Consider the following 22,050-nt stretch of genomic DNA (forward strand, 5'->3'; position numbering starts at 1 on the left):
ATTTTGCAATTGCGTTCAGTGATGCTAGTAGTGCAAATTATTTAAAATGCAGCTTTAACTAGTTCAATCACCAAGACTTCTTTTGTCCACCACCTTTACCAGAAAGACCACGCTGGTTAACTTTGCAGGTGAACAACGTGGCTATGCTGATCTACCAGCTAGATCAACACGAACCACCATCATGATGGCGCCGCGGATGGCCGCCTCGGTGAGGAGCGCTTCGATTGTTTTGTTGTTTTTGTTTTTTGTCCTATGTTTAGTAATCTTTTTCCAGTCAGTTTTACCAGAGATGAACTGCTGAACATTCGACAGCATATACCAGTCAATCTTTTCCCGGATTTTGAATATTCAGACGTTTTGTTTGACATTTTAGTCGGAGGCGCGGCTGTGTTGTTTAAACACACTATGAGACGCAGGTGAGGGAGACGAGCAGGCGTGCTGGTCAAGCTACGTCGGCGGGGCTTTCGAACAATGCTGCCGAGCATTCATCTAGCGAATCTCCGCTCTCTCCCTAACAAAACGGACGAACTACATCTCCTCACCCGCACAAACAAGGACTTTTCAACCTCTGCTGCCTTGTGCTTCACAGAAACCTGGCTGAGTGAATCCATTCCGGACAGCGCGTTACATCTGCCGGGCTTTCAGCTGTTCAGAGCGGATCGCATCGCGGATTTAACGGGGAAAATTTTACATCAATGAAAGTTGGTGTATAGATGTAACAACGTTAAAGAAGATGTGCTGTCCTAATTTGGAAGCGCTCTTTATTAACTGTAAGCCTTTCTACTCGCCTTGGGAGTTTTCCTCGTTTATTCTGGTGTGTATATCGCGCCAAACGCGTGTTTGAATGCCGTGCTGCAAAAGCTGGCTGATAAAATCACAGACACAGAACAACAATACCCAGACTCAGTTATTATTATTCTTGGGGATTTTAACAAAGCAAACCTCACATATGAACTGCCCAAATACAAACAGCACATTACATGCCCAACCAGAGACAGAAATATACTGGATCATTGCTACACAACAATAAAGGATGCATATCGCTCTGTTCCTAGAGCAGCTTTGGGACTCTCTGATCACTGTCTGGTTCATCTTCTTTCAACCTACTGACAGAAATTAAAATCTGCTAAGCCTGTAGTAAGGACTGTAAAGAGATGGACCAATGAAGCAGAGCTGGAACTACAAACCTGCTTTGACTGCACTGATTGGAGTGTTTTTGAGGCTGCAGACACAGACCTGGACAAGCTCACAAATACTGTTACATCATATATCAGTTTCTGTGAGGATATGTGCATTCCTACTAGGGCTTATTTAACATTTAACAATGACAAACCATGGTTTACAGCGGAACTCAGGCAGCTTTGGGGATAAAGTCTTGTACAATCAGGCCAGGAACACACTTAATAAGGGAATCAGAGTGGCTAAAATAAGATACTCTGAGAAGCTGAAAAATAAGTTTTCAGCTAACGACCCTGCATCAGGGTGGAGTGGCATGAAACAATTTACGAATTACAGGACTCCTACCCCCAACCCTGTGGTGAACCAACAACTGGCTGACGACCTGAATGTGTTCTTCTGTAGATTTGAAAGGCCCAATCTCACACCCCACACCCACTCTGACCTTCACTTCACACAAACACCAACACCTCCTGCAACCCCCCTCCTCCTCCCTCCTGCTACTCAACCTGCACTTAAGATCTGTGAAGATGATGTGAGCCACGTCTTTCGAAAACAAAGGATAAGGAAAGCACAGGGCCCAGATGGCGTTTCACCTGCATGTCTTAGATCCTGTGCTAACCAGCTGGCCCCCATCTTCACACAGATATTCAATAGATCACTGGAGCAGTGTAAAGTCCCATGCTGCTTCAAACGTTCCACTATCATCCCCATCCCAAAGAAACCAAAAATCACAGGACTTAATGACTACAAACCTGACGCCCTGACGTCTGTGGTCATGAAGTCATTTTAGAGCAAACAGGTCTGTGGATGATGCAGTCAACGTGGGATTGCATCATATCCTGCAACATCTGGACAGACCAGGGACATATGCAAGGATCCTTTTTGTGGACTTCAGTTCGGCTTTCAACACCATCATCCCAGTTATTCTCCGGACTAAATTACACCAACTCTCTGTTCCCACGTCTATCTGTCAGTGGATTACCAGCTTTCTGACAGACAGGCAGCAGCTTGTGAGACAGGGGAAACTCACTTCCAGCACCTGTACAATCAGCACTGGTGCCCCCCAGGGATGTGTGCTCTCCCCACTACTCTTCTCCCTCTACACCAACAACTGCATTGCCAAGGACCCCAGTGTCAAGCTCCTGAAGTTTGCAGATGACACCACTGTCATTGGCCTCATCCGAGATGACGATGAGTCTGCATACAGAAAGGAGGTTAAACAGCTGGCTGTCTGGTGCAGTCAAAACAACCTTGAGCTGAACATGCTCAAAATGGTGGAAATGATTGTGGACTTTAGGAGGAACCCCCCAACACTGTCCCCCCTCACCATTCTAAACAGCACTGTGGCAGCAGTGGAGTCATTCAGGTTCCTGGGCACTACCATCTCACAGGACCTGAAGTGGGAGACCCACATTGACTCCATTGCGAAAAAGGCCCAGCAGAGGTTGTACTTCCTTCGCCAGTTGAGGAAGTTCAACCTGCCATAGGTGCTGCTGATACAGTTCTACTCAGCGGTCATTGAGTCTGTCCTCTGCACTTCAATAACTGTCTGGTTTGGTTCAGCTACAAAATCAGACATCAGAAGACTACAAAGGACAGTTCGGACTGCTGAGAGGATTATTGGTTGACCCCTGCCCCCCCCCGCCCCCCCCTGGAAAAATCACTCTGGACCCACTCACCCTGCCCACTACCTTTTTGGACTGTTGCCTTCTGGCCAACGCTTCAGAGCTCTGAGCACCAGAACCATCAGGCACAGGAACAGTTTTTTTCCCCCCAGGCTATCCATCTCATGAACAGTTAAAACTGCCCCTTTGAGCAATAATTAATGTGCAATACACAGCTTAGTCTTTTATATATTATCTAACACATCCTACCTCTTCTGCCATTACATCCCCTTGCACTGTACATAACCGATTTGTATTTAGATTTGCACTAAATACAACATATGTGTATGTGTGTGTGTGTATATGTATGTATATGTGTATATATGTGTGTGTATGTATGTATATATATATATATATATATATATATATATATATATATATATATATATATATATATATATATACAGGTGCATCTCAATAAATTAGAATGTCGTGGAAAAGTTCATTTATTTCAGTAATTCAACTCAAATTGTTAAACTCATGTATTAAATAAATTCAATGCACACAGACTGAAGTAGTTTAAGTCTTTGGTTCTTTTAATTGTGATGATTTTGGCTCACATTTAACAAAAACCCACCAATTCACTATCTCACTGGACTGTTGCCCAGTGGTCCAAAGTCCTCTTTTCAGATGAGAGCAAGTTTTGTATTTCATTTGGAAACCAAGGTCCACGACATTCTAATTTATTGAGATGCACCTGTATATATATATATATATATATATATATATATATATATATATATATATATATATATATATATGTCTATTGTGTATTCTATATATACTTATTTCTTTTCAATATTTATCTATTTTTTATTCAATTTTAATTATTTTAAAAGTCTTGTTTTTGTATTGTTGTGTACTGGAACCTCCTGTGACCAAGACAAATTCCTTGTATGTGTAAGCATACTTGGCAATAAAGCTCATTCTGATTCTGATTCTGATAAACCACCTGCAGGGTTCCCACGACCATGAAAATCTTAGAAAAAGCATGAAATCTTTAAACATTTCCAAGATAATTTCCAGGTCTTGGAAATGTATCATATCTTAAAAAGTCATGGAAATAATTATAGTTCTAATATAGTGAAAATAATTTTTTCTACATATGCTCAGCTCTAAAACATGGGGTTAGTAATTGCTCAATCAGTGTAAAGTGATTTTTTACATCCAGTTATTACAAACAATTCAAAGTCATGGAAATTAATTTATCAAAAAGTGTGGGAATCTTGACCCTGGACCAGCATAGAAATTAATGCAAGTCTAAAGGCCCCAATATACTTCATACGAAATCAAAGAACGAATGGGTATGATGTAATTTAGAACAAAATCTGGCCAAAAAGGTGTTTTTGCATTTCTTTCGGTAGTTCGTAACAGCTCACCTGTGCTAAAAACCTTCTTACTGCATTGGCCACGTCATCGGTTTTGTTTACTTTGTTCAGTTCAGTCAACATGAACACACCAGCATGCAGAGTTATTAGTGAGCTGGTGCAAATTTACCTACATCTGCACGATTGTTCGCTTAGAGACATTTTACAAGACTATGTCATGCAATATTTGTTTTTTTTTTAATTAGTCTATAAAAGGAATCAAATTTACACAAATACTCTCAAGTGCCCATTCACTCATGTGCCATCTGCAGCGAAAGCCATTCACACATCTGCCCAAAGTAAGATATGCATATTATCATTCTTTTGTCTTTATTCTGCACATGAACACTTTCACACACTCATCTTTGCAATAGTATCAGTGTCATCATAAATTACAATAACGGTGTAACCGACGCATATTATGGCTGTGTATAGCATGTTAGTGCATTAGCATCATGAATTCAAAATGTAAATGAGATAAATTAAGCATTTCCTACTGCATATATATTACTTTAAATCATCATCAAGTGGTTAAAACAACTTCTTTTACTGACCTCATGTGTATTCTACTCATAGAATGAAGTCATTGATAACATATTTTAATGTCACATTAGTTAAGGTTTTACATGTAGCGTCCTCTTATTTAAATGTACTTCTAAACCCCTTCCACAGTGGTGTAGTGGATGTCTGAATGTTCGCAAAGAGTACAGGTGCATCTCAATAAATTAGAATGTCGTGGAAAAGTTCATTTATTTCAGTAATTCAACTCAAATTGTGAAACTCGTGTATTAAATAAATTCAATGCACACAGACTGAAGTAGTTTAAGTCTTTGGTTCTTTTAATTGTGATGATTTTGATCCCACCAATTCACTCTCTCAAAAAATTAGAATACATCATAAGACCAATAAAAAAACATTTTTAGTGAATTGTTGGCCTTCTGGAAAGTATGTTCATTTACTGTATATGTACTCAATACTTGGTAGGGGCTCCTTTTGCTTTAATTACTGCCTCAATTCGGCGTGGCATGGAGGTGATCAGTTTGTGGCACTGCTGAGGTGAGATGGAAGCCCAGGTTTCTTTGACAGTGGCCTTCAGCTCATCTGCATTTTTTGGTCTCTTGTTTCTCATTTTCCTCTTGACAATACCCCATAGATTCTCTATGGGGTTCAGGTCTGGTGAGTTTGCTGGCCAGTCAAGCACACCAACACCATGGTCATTTAACCAACTTTTGGTGCTTTTGGCAGTGTGGGCAGGTGCCAAATCCTGCTGGAAAATGAAATCAGCATCTTTAAAAAGCTGGTCAGCAGAAGGAAGCATGAAGTGCTCCAAAATTTCTTGGTAAACGGGTGCAGTGACTTTGGTTTTCAAAAAACACAATGGACCAACACCAGCAGATGACATTGCACCCCAAATCATCACAGACTGTGGAAACTTAACACTGGACTTCAAGCAACTTGGGCTATGAGCTTCTCCACCCTTCCTCCAGACTCTAGGACCTTGGTTTCCAAATGAAATACAAAACTTGCTCTCATCTGAAAAGAGGACTTTGGACCACTGGGCAACAGTCCAGTTCTTCCTCTCCTTAGCCCAGGTAAGATGCCTCTGACATTGTCTGTGGTTCAGGAGTGGCTTAACAAGAGGAATATGACAACTGTAGCCAAATTCCTTGACACGTCTGTGTGTGGTGGCTCTTGATGCCTTGACCCCAGCCTCAGTCCATTCCTTGTGAAGTTCACCCAAATTCTTGAATCGATTTTGCTTGACAATCCTCATAAGGCTGCGGTTCTCTCGGTTGGTTGTGCATCTTTTTCTTCCACACTTTTTCCTTCCACTCAACTTTCTGTTAACATGCTTGGATACAGCACTCTGTGAACAGCCAGCTTCTTTGTCAATGAATGTTTGTGGCTTACCCTCCTTGTGAAGGGTGTCAATGATTGTCTTCTGGACAACTGTCAGATCAGCAGTCTTCCCCATGATTGTGTAGCCTAGTGAACCAAACTGAGAGACCATTTTGAAGGCTCAGGAAACCTTTGCAGGTGTTTTGAGTTGATTAGCTGATTGGCATGTCACCATATTCTAATTTTTTGAGATAGTGAATTGGTGGGTTTTTGTTAAATGTGAGCCAAAATCATCACATTTAAAAGAACCAAAGACTTAAACTACTTCAGTCTGTGTGCACTGAATTTATTTAATACACGAGTTTCACAATTTGAGTTGAATTACTGAAATAAATGAACTTTTCCATGACATTCTAATTTATTGAGATGCACCTGTATACCATTGCTCGGCTGTTTAGAACTTCTTTTTACCCCTGAATGAAGAAGAACTTCTCCGGAAGTACAGTATATCGGGGCCTTAAGCTGGTCATCTGAGGCAGTAGACACTGTACTCTATAGAATCTGTACTTGCAAGTCTGAGTATAAGAAGTTTTGATTAGCAAAAGTGGCCACTGATCCATATTCAAGATCAAAAGTTAAAGACTCTCTTGAGTAGCAAATGAAGTTGGTTTTTCTCCCACTATCTCATTCTCTTTCTCATGTCCCACATCCTCTCATTTTCTCATAAAGGTCACCCTGAAATAATCTTCTTTTTCACAAGCACCACTTGATAAATCCTACTCCATAAGCTCCTGGGGGTTGCTTCATCATGATTGGTTCTGCATATTATTATCGGTGCCATGCTTTTACTGAGGCCACACTTAAACCAGGACTCCAGTTATGAAAAAAAAAAAACGATTTTAATACAGCTTGTGAGATACACCGATCAGCCACAACATTAAAACCACCTGCCTATTATTGTGTAGGTCCCCCTAGTGCCGCCAAAAAGCGCCAACCCGCATCTCAGAATAGCATTCTGTGATGATATTCTTCTCACCACAAGAGAGACTTTGTCAGTTCGAACCAGTCTGGGCATCCTCTGTTGATCTCTCTCATCAACAAGGTATTTCCGTCCACAGAGCTGTCACTCACTGTATGTTTTTTGTTTTTTACACCATTCAGAGTAAATTCTAGATACTGTTGTGCATGAAAATCCCAGGAGATCAGCAGTTACAGAAATACTCAGACCAGCCCATGTGGCACCAACAATCATGCCATGGTCCAAATCACTGAGATCACATTTTTCCCCCATTCTGATGGTTGATGTGAACATTAACTGAAGCTCCTGACCCATATCTGCATGATTTTATGCACTGCAGCCACACAATTGGCAGATTAGATAATCGCATGGATGATTGTTGGTGTCAGACGGGCTGGTTTAAGTATTTCTGTAACTGCTGATCTCCTGGGATTTTCACGCATAACAGTCTCTAGAATTTACTCCGAATGGTGCCAAAAACAAAAAATAAACAGTGAGGGGCAGTTCTGTGGATGGAAATGCCTTGTTGATAAGAGAGATCAACAGAGAATGGCCAGACTGGTTTGAACTGACAAAGGTAATATGGTAATGGTAACTTAATATAACCGCTCTGTACAATTGTGGTGAGAAGAATGCAGGTTGGTGCTGTTTTAGCGGCAAGAGGGGGACCTACACAATATTCGGTAGGTGGTTTTAATGTTGTGGCTGATTGGTGTATGTGACTTGCCATTGGTCATGCTCTTTCATTGACTTTTTTCTTAAATAAAAGATGTACATTAATAGATAACACTTTGTCTGCTGATCTGCTGTTTTTTTTTTAAATTCTTTTATAATTTTTGTTTTTAAACTTATTTTCCTTGAGGTTCACTTATAAAGTTAGTAAAGGTTTTTGCATAAAATTAAATTACATTTTTCCACCCTTTCTCTGGCCCTCTGTCTGAAAAGCTTGGTTTTCTGTGGTGTCCCCTTTAACATTTACATTTATTAATTTGGCAGATGCTTTTATCCAGAGCAACTTACAAAATGAGGAAGGTTACAACATAAGAGACTTCTATATACACGGCCACTGTGTTAACATCACAGCACAATCATTGATAGCTATATGTCCCAATTTATGTGAAGCACGCAATCAAACTACTACAGTTTTTCTGAATGAAATAACAAACCTGAACAAAGTCTGCATACTGTTGCTCCTGAATACTTATATTAATAGGCAAACAGGATTTGGTGATACAATAATGCTATATAAAGCAGAGAATAGTGAAATCAGTCCAGACTAACAAAAGCCATAAATGTGAAGGATTAATAAATCTGTTCCCTTTCTGTCACTCACTCGAAGTTGTGTCGATGTAGTGACACTAGGGGTTTGATCTTGAGAGCCCCAATCACCTTTGCTTAAAATAGAAAAGGCCAATGAAAATTGGGGAGTGGAATTTGCATGCCACTCTCTGCCCCGGACATACGGGTATAAAAGGAGATGGCGTGCATCACTCATTCAGATTTTTTCTTCAGAGCCGAATGCATGTGTGTGTGTGTTCGTCCTCTCACCTCTTGCTACACTGCTGGATTTTTATGCCGTATATCAGCGGTCACTCTCACATGGTTGAGTACTGTGCTTCCCCTGGGTGCTTCGGCAGTCTGAGTCTGCAGGTGCTAAAAGAGTATATTCAAGAAAGAGTATATTTTCCTTCTTGAAGAGCTCACGCAAACGCTTGCCGTCTTTTTAAAGATGTCCTTCCATGTTTGCGCTACTGGATGTGGGCGTTATCTCTCCCCTCCGGATACTCATGAAATCTGCCTCGAGTGTCTGGGGCGCCAGCACGCCGAGGCGGCTTTCATGGAAGGGTTGTGTTCTCATTGCGAGAACATGCCCATGAGAACGTTGCGGTCGCAGCTCACTTCCTTCTTCGTGAAGCAAGGAGCCACCGTGGCTGCTCCCCAACTTGGTCCATCCTGGGCTGATGCTCAGCCGGCTTTGTGGGCTCATCCACTCTGACTACCCTCGAAGGCGGATTGGCTAAGGGATATGTCGAGCTCCCCCAGGTAGAGCGCGCCATAGCGGTGCATTTATGCCCTCAGGGTGTAGCCACCTGGCACGACCAACCAAGGCTCCCTTCCAAGACCTGTAAGTTCTCTTCCTCTTTAATGACGAAGGCTTACAAGGCCGCAGGTCAGGCCGCTTCCGCCCTGCACGCCGGTCTGTTCCTGCAGGTCCACCAGGTTAAGGCGCTAAAAGATCTGCATGAGGTTAGGACTGACCCAGTGCTGATGCAGGAACTGAGCACTACAACTGACCTCGCCGTACATGTGACGAAGGTCACGGCGCGTGCCTTGGGCCGGATGATGTCCACGCTTGTGGTCCAAGAGTGGCACCTGTGGCTCAACCTTGCGGTGATGCGAGACGCCGAGAAAGTCTGCTTTCTTGATGTGGCCATCTCCCAAGGGGGGCTTTTTGGCGTCACCATCGAGGATTTCGCCCATCAGTTCTTGACGGTGAGGAAGCAGACCGAGGCAATTAAACCCATCTTGCCGCGGTGCGACCTGGCCGCCTTCAGGCCACCAGGGTCCCGCACCCTGTCTGCTTCTCGCCAGAGCCGTTCCCCTGCAGTGCTGGCCCCGGCTTCTGTACCATCGGAGCCCTCACGCCGGCCTCAGAGAAAAAGGAAGTCGGCTCCACCTGCCTGTCAGCCGGCCCTCAAGAACCCCAGACGGGCTTCGAGGCGGTCTTGACATGGCCCGCCCAGGGATGAGGCGACTACCCCTGACCGGTCTGGCCCGGGGCATCTCTCCAGCCCCATCATCGCCTCTGGGCTAGCGCATGGTGAGTATAACATCGCCGAGTGCCCTCTGGGCCTCAGCACCCACGTGGTCAATAAAAGAGTAGTTTCCTCATTCCCTGGGCCAGCACACTCGCAACGGCCAGGCGCTGGAAGTCTTTCTGGTCAATCAGGCGAACGCGAGTACTTCCTGTTCCCTCGTTCTCTGTCGAGAGACAGCCGGCGAACAGGTAAGTGTGCTGGTCTCTGGGGACGCTCGCTCGCCCCAGTCACCGGCCACCGTTGCGGGCTTACAGAGCAGCACGTCCCCTCTGGGCTGTCTTCTAGGTGGGGCACCTGCTCTGCCTTGCCGCGAACCACCCTGCCCGGGCACGGTAAGTCCAGTCGTCCCCCTGGTACTGCTGTCACGGAGACTGGAGGCCTGGTTAGAGCTCTCCAGCCCCTCACGTTGGCTCATCAGGACAATTCGCCTCGGCTATGTGATCCAGTTCGCCAAACGCCCGCCCCGGTTCAGTGGCATCCTCTCCACTACGGTGTAGGGTGAGGGTGCCTCCATCCTCCGGGCAGAAGTTGCCACCCTTCTGGCGAAAGGAGCAATAGAGCCCGTCCCCGTAGCCGAGTTGCGCAAGGGCTTCTACAGCCCTTATTTTATCGTGCCCAAGAGAGGGGGAGGGTCGCGCCCAATCTTGGACCTGCATGCCTTGAACAAGGCCTTACACAGGCTTCCGTTCAGGATGTTAACGCAGAAGCGCATCCTGGCGTCAGTACGACATCAGGATTTGTTTGCGGCCATCGACCTGAAGGACGCGTACTTTCACATATCGATCCTTCCTCGACACAGACCCTTTCTTCGGTTTGCCTTTGAGGGACGAGCATACCAGTACAAGGTCCTCCCCTTCAGTCTGTCCCTGTCTCCTCGCGTCTTTACCAAGGTCGCAGAGGCTGCCCTGGCCCCGCTGAGGGAGAAGGGCATTCACATTCTCAATTATCTCGACAACTGGCTAATCCTAGCTCACTCGTGAGATCTATTGTGTGTGCACAGGGACCTTGTGCTTCAGCACCTCGACCGACTCGGGCTTCAGGTCAACTGGGAGAAGAGCAAGCTCTCTCCTGTGCAGAGCATCTCTTTTCTCAGTATGGAGTTGGACTCGGTCACTCTCAGGGCCTGTCTTACGACCGAACGTGCTCAGTCAGTGCTGACCTGCCCGAAGACCTTCAGGCAGAAGGTAGCAGCGCCGGTGAAACAATTTCAGAGGCTCCTGGGGCATATGGTATCCTCGGCAGCGGTTCTCCCCCTCAGGTTGATGCATATGAGACCGCTTCAGCACTGGCTACAGACTTGAGTCCCGAGGTGTGCATGGCGCCACGGCACCCGGCGTGTGACCATCATGCCACAGTGCTGTCAGACTTTCAGCCCTTGGTCGGACCTGCCGTTTCTGTGGGCAGGTGTTCCCCTAGAGGTCTCAAGGCGCATCTTGGTCTTGATGGACACCTCGAACTCGTGCTTGGGCGTCGTATGCAACGGGCTGGCAGTGTCGGGGCTCTGGACGGGGCCCCAACTCCAATGGCACATCAACTGCTTAGAGTTGCTTGCAGTATTGCTGGCCCTGAGGATGCTCCGGCCATTGATTCAGGGCAAGCATGTGTTGGTCCGAACCAACAACACAGCGACCGTAGCATACATAAACCGCCAAGGCGGTATATGCTCACGTCGCATGCCACAACTCGCCCGCCGCCTCCTCCTCTGGAGTCAGCAGACCTTGAAGTCTCTGCGGGCCACTCACCTTCTGGGTGTCCTCAACCGTGCAGTGGACGCGCTCTCATGGCAGGTAATGCTCTGCAGGGAGTGGAGACTCCACCCCCATGTAGTCCAGCTGATTTGGGAGAGATTCGGGGAGGCGCAGGGAGACCTGTTTGCCTCCCAAGACTCCTCTCACTGCCCCCTGTGGTACTCCCTGTCCGAGGCCCCCCTCGGCACGGATGCCTTGGCACACAGCTGGCCTTGGGGGCTACGCAAGTATGCGTTTCCTCCTGTGAGCCTCATTGCACAGACTGTGCAAAGTCAGGGAGGACAAGCAGCAAGTCCTGTTCGTCGCGCCGTACTGGCCCAACCGGACTGGCCAACCGGTTCTCGGATCTGATGCTCCTGACAGTAGCACCTCCCTGGTGCATTCCCCTGAGACAGGACCTTCTCACTCAGGGGCAGGGCACGCTCCAGCACCCGCGGCCAGACCTCTGGAATCTCCATGTCTGGCTCGTGGATGGGACGCGGAAGACCTAGCAGGTCTTCCACCAGTGGTGGTAGACGTGATCACTCAGGCCAGGGCCCCCTCTATGAGGCGGCTGTATGCCTTGAAGTGGTGTCTTTTCGCTAACTGGTGTTCTTCCCGTGGGGAAGACCCACAGAGATGCGCCGTCGGGTCTGTGCTGTCTCCCTCTACCCTGAAAGTGTACGTAGCTGCTATAGCAGCTCACCACGATACACTGGATGGGAGACCCTCACGACAGCGTGACCTGATCAACAGGTTCCTCAAAGGCGCAAGGAGGTTGAATCTTCCTAGACCGCACCTGATCCCTTCTTGGGATCTCTCTGTGGTTCTACCTGCCCTACAGAGAGCCCCCTTTGAGCCCCTGGAGCAGGCCGAGCTCAGCACTCTGCCCCTGAAGATGGCCCTCCTGGTGGCGCTCACTTCCATCAAGAGGGTGGGGGATCTGCAGGCGCTCTCTGTTACCAGCGAATGCCTGGAGTTCGGGCCAGCATACTCTCATGTGATCTTGAGACCCGGTTACATGCCCACAGTTCCCACCACTCCTTTTTGGGACCAGGTGGTGAACCTACAAGCGATCCCTTCAGAGGAGGAAGACCCGGCCTTGTCATTGCTGTGTCCAGTTCACGCTCTGCGCATATATCTGGACCACCCGCCGAGCTTTAGATGCTCAGAGCAGCTCTTTGTCTGTTTTGGAGGACAGCAGAAGGGGAAAACTGTCTCCAAGCAGAGATTAGCCCATCGGATTATGGATGCCATTTTCTTCACATACCAGTCTCAGGACTTGCCGTGCCCCTTGGGAGTCTGGGCACACTCCACTAGAGGTGTTGCATCCTCCTGGGCACTGGCAAGGGGGGCCTCTCTTGCAGACATATGCAGAGCTGCAGGTTGGGCTACACCCAATACCTTTGTGAGGTTTTATAACCTATGCATAGACCCGGTTTCGATCCGAGTGTTATGCAGTAACAGCAGGTAGACCGTGCGGCCGGTTGGGTGTACCGCTTACATTGCGCCTTTCCCCTTTTTCAAAGGTGATAATATGCGCTTTTTGTCCACAACAGTTCCCCGTTCCGGCGAACTCCGGATGCCTCTTTAATTCTTTAGCACTGTTCAGGTGACGAACTCGGTGGAGGAGTGACGCCACCAGGCCCAGTACTCGTGGTATTCCACTTTTCAGGTGAGCTCGTGTGCTTGGGCTCAGTGCTCCTTGCATGGTGAATCCCCCTTGGTAATCCCATATGATGAGTTTCCACTGTTCGGTTCCCCTTATGTGAACCCTGCATTTCCCCTCGTCAGAGCTTTCTCTGTCTCGGCCACTGTGCTGTGTACCCTCTCTATAGATAGGGTCCTCCTGTGGTATCATTCCATATGTGAACTTCCCCGTTGGTAAGTCCATGTGAGGTATTCTCCACATGCTAACTCCCTTCGGCAGCATGTGGTCTCCGTAGTGCTCTCCTTCCTGGAGAGGGAAGAGCACTTCCCAGCGCTATTCTAGAAAAGTGCTCGGCGGGACATTGCTTAACAGCAATCAGTTAAGACACTGCCTGTAGCCTCCTTGGGTAAGTGCCTCCACCCCCCTTAACGGGACTAGGGAGATGCCTTACCTAACTTGCTGGAAGGTCACGACGTGGTTGAGTGCTCGCTGCGAGGCACGCAGCAGCTTGCCTGTGTCCACACTTCCGTACCTCGTGACATGGTTCAGCGCCTGCGGTGTTTCCTATAGGAACCCCTAGTGTCACTACATCGACACAACATCGAGTGAGTGACAGACAGGGAACGTCTTGGTTACTGATGTAACCTCTGTTCCCTGATGGAGGGAATGAGACATTGTGCCCCTCCTGCCGTGGCGCTAAACCGGCTGCTGATATGGCCGGGACTCTCTAGCGACTACTCAGCATAAATCTGAATGAGTGATGCATGCTGGTGCGGAGAGTGGCATGCAAATTCCACTTGCCATTTTTCATTGGCCTTTTCTATTTTAAGCAAAGGTGATTGGGGCTCTAAAGATCGAACCCCTAGTGTCACTACATCAACACAACATCTCGTTCCCTCCATCAGGGAACAGAGGTTACATCAGAAAACCAAGACGTATCCAGCTGTAATGGACGGTCGACCCGGGTGTTCACCTCTGTTGTATGGGCACTTCAAAGTAATGCATCCTGTGTAATGGGAAATATGGGATTTTTGCCAGTGGGGAGTCACATAAATACAGGATAAAAGCTGTCCCAATGCATTTATTGTGACCTAAATATGGGATGTCCTGGCTAATACAAGACAGATGAGACGGCAGCCACTAGCATATACTACAACTTTGTTCTTCTTACATAATAAAATTAATTAATCTAACATCCATATTTTGTGATCAATTATGTATTTCTTTGGTAAGCCAATATGTATTAAACACAATCCACTCCGCGTTGGAGTCAACTGACTATACAATTCCTTACATATCAAACAAACACAGACAGATGAAACAGTAGTATTACATTTGTTACTCAAATTAATGTCTTACTGTTGTGTAGACATAGTTGGAACTGCTCCATTTTTCAATATAAGTTACTTTGCAAAGCCTGAATAGTAATGCTTCTAAATAGAATCCTTAGAGATATGTGCCTAACAAAGGTTAGTCCCACATTGACACACTCCTAATGTTGGGATCCTTCAGAAGGCTATGCAGAGATGCAGTCTTTCCACAACCAGGAACACATCAACATCTGTGCTCTTTTCGGGCTGAGAGGAAGTTTTGAGTTCTGAAACGTACAGTATGTTTTACATAGTACAATGACCCTTTTACATGTCAAAATATCAAGGAAAATTTTATTCCTCATGACATGACCCATTTAAAGCTTTAAACAAAACAACCAAAAGTGTCATAAAAGTAGTCTATCTGACTTGTTCATCATGTTCCAAGTCTTCTGAAGGCATATGATCACTTTGTATGATGAACAGACCAAAATGTAATTTGTTATTCTTTCTCAAATCAAATAATTGATCACCTCATGTAGATGTATGTACTGCATATATTAAACATTTTAGATTTTGATGATATAGGTAATATTGATTTGGTGCCATTGTGCACTGTTAACAATGTTTTACAATGAGTCTACAATTATTTGATTTTTAATTTGAGAGTGAACAACAACTTATATTTCGGTCTGTTTATCATGCAAAGTGATCGGGTGCTTTCAGAAGCCTTGGAATATTACGTATGTAAGTCGCATGGACTACTTTTCGGAGATTTTTTTTAAGCTTTAAAGTGAGTCAATATTAACTGCTATTTTATGGAAATCAGCGATCACAACATTCTTTAAAATAAAAAAAAAAGAAGAAGGAAAAATAAATGGGTTTGGAAAAACAATGATAGAATAAATATTTTGGATAAACAATACCTTTAACCAGCATGCTTCCCATGTTCAACCAGTTTCATTTCTTGCTTGTGAACAAACTGGATTTGTTGGTCCACCAGCTAGACCAACACCAAATAGCACATACTAACATAAACAACTTGGACCAGCATGGAAATACATGCTGGTCTTTTTTTTTTTAGCAAGGATTTCTAAAGCAAATGATTTGGTTCCCTTCTCAGCTGGCACTAGATGATGCTTGGAAGTGCCCCCACTGTAAGCAGATGCAGCAGGGCATGGTGAAGATGAGCTTATGGACCCTGCCTGACATCCTCATCCTGCATCTAAAACGCTTTCGGCAGGTGGGCAAACGGCGCAACAAGCTCTCCACCCTCATCCGCTTTCCTGTGAGCGGTCTGGATATGACTCCCCATGTGGTGAAACGCAGTCAGAGCATGAAGAATCTGGCCCCGTGGCCTCCCACATGGAAACATGGAGATACTGACTTCCTTTACGATCTGTATGCAGTCTGTAACCACCACGGAGGCATGCATGGAGGCCATTACACAGGTGCGTGTGATGGTGCTAGTTGATAGTAAACAGCATGGGGTTGTTAAGCCACAGACATGTAGCTGACATGATGTGACAGCATTGTCCTGCAGTGTGAAACGCTTTACTCCATCTAAAACTATTTTTAAACAGCATTTTCTAATTCTTCTAAATTAATTTGCATGCAGTTTATATGAGCTCATTTTGAGAGGCTGCATGAAATATTTGTACTTTTAAAAATGAATTTGCTATACCACAGAACTGCAAAAAGGTGATAATGCTGAAAGACTCCAAAACTGGATGAAATAGCTTGACGAATGCAGTTTTCGTACCTATGTCGACAGTTTCTTATTGAAAGAGGAAGTTTTGGCTGCATATATAAAATGGATTTTCCATTTTTAAATAGCCAATAGTCTTTTGTTTACAATAGAGATGTGCACCTTGATTTTCTAGTCAAATGCAAGTAGTATTAGGGGGAGGGACACTCACGTTCTTGGGCACATTTGATTGGACAAGAATCTGTGTAGTGCAAGATGACTCATCAATATTTGTTTTCTGTTTTTCCAGAAGAGAAAGACATTACATTTTAAATGCATATTTAAGTTTTAGGAGTACACTAGCCTTAAATGGCTTCAAATCTAGTAGACATGGACTAAAAGCAAAAAAAATTTACATCTAAAACGACACACTTTTCCCCGTACATTTCATATCAATTTTAACCTAAAATCTTGATATTGAGAAAAAAGTTGATGCCAGTGTTTTTTGTCAACTAACCATATACTAAAAAAGTACAATACAAGAAAACATTTTCTCTTTCTGCTTTTGATTTTGGCAGTTGTTCACTATATATACTAATCAATTTACCAAGCACTAATAAAGATGTTGTCAAACCCCTATACTGTATGTACAAAATGAACAGATAAAGTGAACAATAAATCAATAAACTATTACACACTAATAAACCAAACACGCCACTGAGGTTACAGCATGTCTGTGTTTTTCTGTGAAACAGCTTATTGTAGGAATTCAGTGGATGGCCAGTGGTACAGTTATGATGACAGCAGTGTAGAGCTGGTACCAGAGGAGGAACTGTGCACGCGAGGGTCATATATCCTGTTCTACCAGAGAAGAAATGTCATCCCACCCTGGTCCGCCAACAGCTCCATCAGAGGTGAGTGAATGAGCTTTGATAGCCACAATTCACATTCATGGAAAACCTGGAAATATCAAGAAATTATTCCAGGACTGGTAATATCATGGAAAAGTCATGGAAAATTGTATAGTCATTATTTTTATTTTTTTAGTTATGCTCAGCTTTAAGTGGTTCATTAGCAAGAAATTGCTCTTTGTGAGTGTACTGTATGGTCTACTGTATGAAATTATTTTGTAAAAATCATTATCCAGTAATCATAAAGGACTGGAAAAGTCTTTGAAATTCATTGATCATAAGCAAGACCAAAATTAACAGGGGTTAGGGCAAAAATTCCCCCAAAAGTAAAAAAAAAAAAAAAAAAAAAAGACCCAAAGAATTTGACCTGTGGGGGCAAAATGCTCTTGTAATGAATTCCTTATTTGTAATAATTTATTTATTTTATTTTATTCACTTCTAGATTTATCTAGTTAACATAAAATATGAGATGCTTATTAATTTTACAGGTAACAGCTTATCTAATTGTTCTGTTTAACAATTTAGTGTCAATTAAACTAAGTCATTGCAAGAATACGTTTGATGTTATACAGTCATCTAAGATAAACATGGTTACTAATTAGTCTTGACTGTTTCCTTCTGCAGGTTCCACCAGCTCCTCCATGTCTGACCACTGGCTCATCCGTTTGAATGGTGACAGTAAAAGGGGAAGTATGGTATCACGGTCTTCCACAACATGCCCTTCTTCCATTCCAGACTCACCAGAGTCTCCTGTCTTCCAAAACGAACCCTTAATGGAGGAGAAAGGTGAGTTTATCCATCAGGCTTGTTTTTTCTTATTGTAAACAGGAAAACTAAATAGGAAAAGGTCATTGCTTGACAGAGATGTCATCATAGCTTTTTACTTTGTTTCCTTGTGTGTATTTTCACCTTGTACTGAATATTGTCTAAATGTCAGTGTCTTTAGGTGGGTTTGAAAGCAGACCTTTAGTGCGAGGCATCCAGGGACGTAGCATAAGCATGAGAACTCCCACCAAGACCAGAGTGATGCCACTGCGATGGTCCTTTGGAAACAAAGACCGCCACAAACCCGCCTCTGCTCCTGCCCCTGCTCAAGCAGAGCTGGTTGAATATTTAGAGTCTGGCAGGAGGCCAAGATGCACCAAAGACCCAATTGTTGCCCTAATGACTCGACCCTCAGATAAAGGAGTTAAAGAAGATGATACGAAAAAACCTACAGCCAGATCTTCAAGCCACAGCAGTCTTGGGCATCTAGAATATCACAAAATACCACAGGGTCAAGAAAGGAACAGCTCAGAGAAGGCAACAGGTCAACAACCCAGCAGCAACAGGAGACCAAAAGAAGATAATACTCTGACCAGGCAAAGCAACAGAAAATCAAAACAGGACCATACACAGTCCAGAAAGAACTCCGATGCTGGTATCCAATCCAGCACTAGTAGTCAAAGTGGATGGGATGCTATGCAGAGGGATAGTAAAGGAGATCCAGGAGAGAAACAAGACCAGCCAGAGGACAAACAGAGAAAGGGACATGAGACAAAGCGCCATGATAGTGTCTTTTCTTTTCTCAAAAGCAGTTTCATTAAGAAAGACCCACTTCGCAGGTCTCTGGACAGTGAGTCTTTAAAAAAGGGTGAAGCAGGGATGAAGAGCCCATCTGGACTTTCTCTCTCCAATGGGGCCCACAGTAGAACTTCAGAAGATAAAGCTAAAAGCATTAACCAAGGTCGTAGCAGACACAGTGGTGAACTTGCAAACAGCAAGATGAACCACGGTTCAACAGACATAAAACGCTCACAAAGTTCTTCCAATATTCCAAGTAAGGCTGATTTAAGCTTGAAAAGAACGGCATCGCTGCACAGGAATGGCTCATCAGCGGCCCAGCCACAGACCTTGCACGGGGATAGGGGCTCTCAGAACACGCTGCAACGCACACGCTACAGCACAAACTCGCTGGGCAGGAAGAAGGCAGTGCCTGAATCAAGCTTCTGAGACTCTAATACATTACACCCAAATATCAAAACTGGGTAACAAAACTACAAATCTCTCAATCAAAAAAATTTAAAAGAATTGTGGTAAAAAGATAACATGAAAGCTTTGAAATGATCACCAAACGGGCAGCATGCAAACTATGGAATTGCACATACATTAGGAACTTATATTTTTAATCAATTGTGAAAAAAATCACCTTGAGAGTTACTTTTTTCTGCTTATATGAAGTGCCTCTGAACCAGAGCTATTTTTCAGATTGTTTATTTTTGATTGTGTTTTGGCACTGGTAGGACATGTATTGACACTTCTACACTGGCCTTTTAGCACCATACTAAGAGGAAGAGAAATTATTAACATTTGCAGATTGTATTTTCCACAAATTAGAATTATACCTGTATTACATGAAGAAAATTGCTATATATAACTTTCTGCGTCACCTCTTGTGAATGTGCAGATTGTACAGATTGGCTGCTATACTCTCACAGGTTTTCATGACATTTAAGATGTCAGCTCTTGCACTTTCAGTGAATGTCTTGCACCACAGTCTGATTTTCTCTTTAAGACCAAAACCTAAGGATTATACACTTTATGTTTAAAAAAGATAAAAAAAAATAAGTTTAAAGTTTTCAGTATAAGGATGAAGGCATTCACAAAGAATTTAAAGACAAAAGTAGTTAATATAGATGGCCAATGAAGTGCCAAAGTGTTGATTGCAAGTGGATGGATTCATCAAAAGGTATTTGGGAACATTTTAATTTCAAAGCATTTGATCTGTTGTTGCAACTTACCTTTAGTTAGAGAGTAGCAATTAAGGTAATTTAATTAAGGTACGACACCAGTTAAGATACTTAAGGTAATATTTGACTCAATTATCTTAAGACACTGGAAACTATGATGTGCTTAGGTGAGATATATATATGGATAGCAAGTTCAGTATACATTTTAGAAGACCGAACCTCAGTAAGAGTCACTTCTGAAAAGCCATAATCACTAAACCCTCACTGAAAAGTCATATAACCAATAGTTTAATCCATAAACTAACCACCTACACCTAGTGTAAGTGCAGTAACAAGAACTTGTTTAACTTTTTAAAGGGATAGTTTACATAATTTCCTCACCCTCATGTTGTTCCAATCCATTATGACTTTCTTTTTTCTTTTCTTTTTCCGGTGGAACGCTATAACTTTAGCCATGGATAAAAGATGCAATGAAAGTGAATAGTGACTGAAGCTAACATTCTGCCTAACATCTTTTTTGTGTTTCATGTTAAACAGGTTTAGAACAGCAAGAGATTATTAATGCCTTGTTTAAAAAATGTGGTGATCAAGCAATACCGATGACTGCTGAATGAGGAAAAGCTAAATTAGTGTAACCAGTAAAGTGACCTTATATAATAGGCATCAATTTTACAGATCGGGCCTAATTGCTCAGAAATCCTGTGTAATCAAAATATGTTACCATGGTGGTTTGGGTTGTTTCCCTCCATTGACTATTTGGACTAATTGGATGGACTTTAAATGGACTAATTAGATCCGTATGTCCATTAACTTGATAAATCCCACAAGAACAACAAGCATTCCCATGTGTCATTATCTAGAAGCATTTTAGTGTGAATGCAGCTCCTTTAAGACAACTGGTATATATGCACTGCAAATCAAGGGGTGCCCTTGCTAAATATAGCATTTAGCATGCATCACTCATAATTTCAAATGGCTTCTCTTCCTTTAGTGTTTCAGGGAAAGATGACTTTAATCTAACCTACTGAATGTCCATTCCTACAGTTCTTATCTGCATTTTTTTGGGATATTATAAATCAAGCCCACCAAATTCAATCAACAGACTTTGTGTTTTAAAATAGTCTTAAAAAAACAAAATAAACTTGGCCAACCATTAAATGTCCTCTTAAGAGTAATTTATTGAATATTAGTATATTGAACATAGTTTGATATATACTCTAGCTCCTCAAATTTAGATATACTATTTGCTTACCTCTTTGAAATCTGTATTTCATGAATATTATGCAGGAAAGTTGGAATTGCACTATAGTAGAACACTTAATTGATTGTGGGAAATTTACGGATACACTGTTTCTGTATCACTCAGTTTACAGTAGTTTTTCTTTTTGTTGGTTTGAATAAGCAAAGATGAAGTGAATTCTTGTTTGTTTGTTTGTTTGTTCAAACACTTTCTCCTTAGATCAGCCTAAATGTTAGAATGAGATAAGAAAGAAAAGGTTTCCACTCCAAGATCTTTAGATTCACATTTCTTTCATTCATAGCATAAATCGAACATAAAATAAAACTGTTTTTTAATCATTTGCAAAAGTTTTTCATTGAAATGCCTCTGTACAAAACACACTGTTCTTCTTTCTTCAGCTAATCATTCCTGTAATACTGTTTTGTTTGTCAAAGGTTTAGGTAAAGAGAAGCAATTATACGGTATTTAACAGGATTTGTCTAGACACAAAGGCCTGTCCTCCAAGGGCATTTTTTTTCTCTCCCATGCTTCCAATATACACATATCAGCCACAACATTAAAACCACCTGCCTAATATTGTGTAGGTCCCCCTTGTGCCGCCAAAACAGCACTAATCCACATCTCAGAATAGCATTCTCTGTTGACCTCTCTCATCAACAAGGCATTTCTGTCCACAGAACTGCCGCTCACTGGATATTTTTTGTTTTTGGCACCATTCAGAATAAATTCTAGAGACTGTTGTGCGTGAAAATCCCAGGAGATCAGCGGTTACAAATACTCAAACCAGCCCATCTGGCACCAACAATCATGCCACGGTCCAAATCATTGAAATTTCCCCCGTTCATCCCATGGTTGATGTGAACATTAACTGAAGCTCCTGACCTGTATCTGCATGATTTTATGCACTGC

The 22,050-nt window shown here is 43.4% G+C and overlaps 1 protein-coding gene across 4 annotated transcripts in view; it reads left to right on the forward strand.

Annotated features, from left to right (window-relative positions):
* Positions 1 to 21,775, forward strand: part of LOC127446586 (ubiquitin carboxyl-terminal hydrolase 43-like) — a 167,411-nt gene extending 145,636 nt beyond the window's left edge. For 2 of the 4 annotated variants that reach the window (XM_051707626.1, XM_051707628.1), the window contains exons 12-15: positions 15,698 to 16,025; positions 17,017 to 17,175; positions 17,797 to 17,958; positions 18,110 to 21,775. In XM_051707626.1, the coding sequence (XP_051563586.1) occupies positions 15,698 to 16,025; positions 17,017 to 17,175; positions 17,797 to 17,958; positions 18,110 to 19,164 (1,704 nt within the window). In that variant the 3' untranslated portion in view covers positions 19,165 to 21,775. The remainder of the gene's footprint in view (positions 1 to 15,697; positions 16,026 to 17,016; positions 17,176 to 17,796; positions 17,959 to 18,109) is intronic. The other 2 variants (XM_051707627.1, XM_051707629.1) reach the window with 1 other exon arrangement.
* The last annotated feature ends 275 nt before the right edge of the window (positions 21,776 to 22,050 follow it).

The sequence above is a fragment of the Myxocyprinus asiaticus genome, chromosome 9 (genome assembly GCF_019703515.2).
Source record: "Myxocyprinus asiaticus isolate MX2 ecotype Aquarium Trade chromosome 9, UBuf_Myxa_2, whole genome shotgun sequence".
NCBI lineage: Eukaryota > Metazoa > Chordata > Actinopteri > Cypriniformes > Catostomidae > Myxocyprinus > Myxocyprinus asiaticus.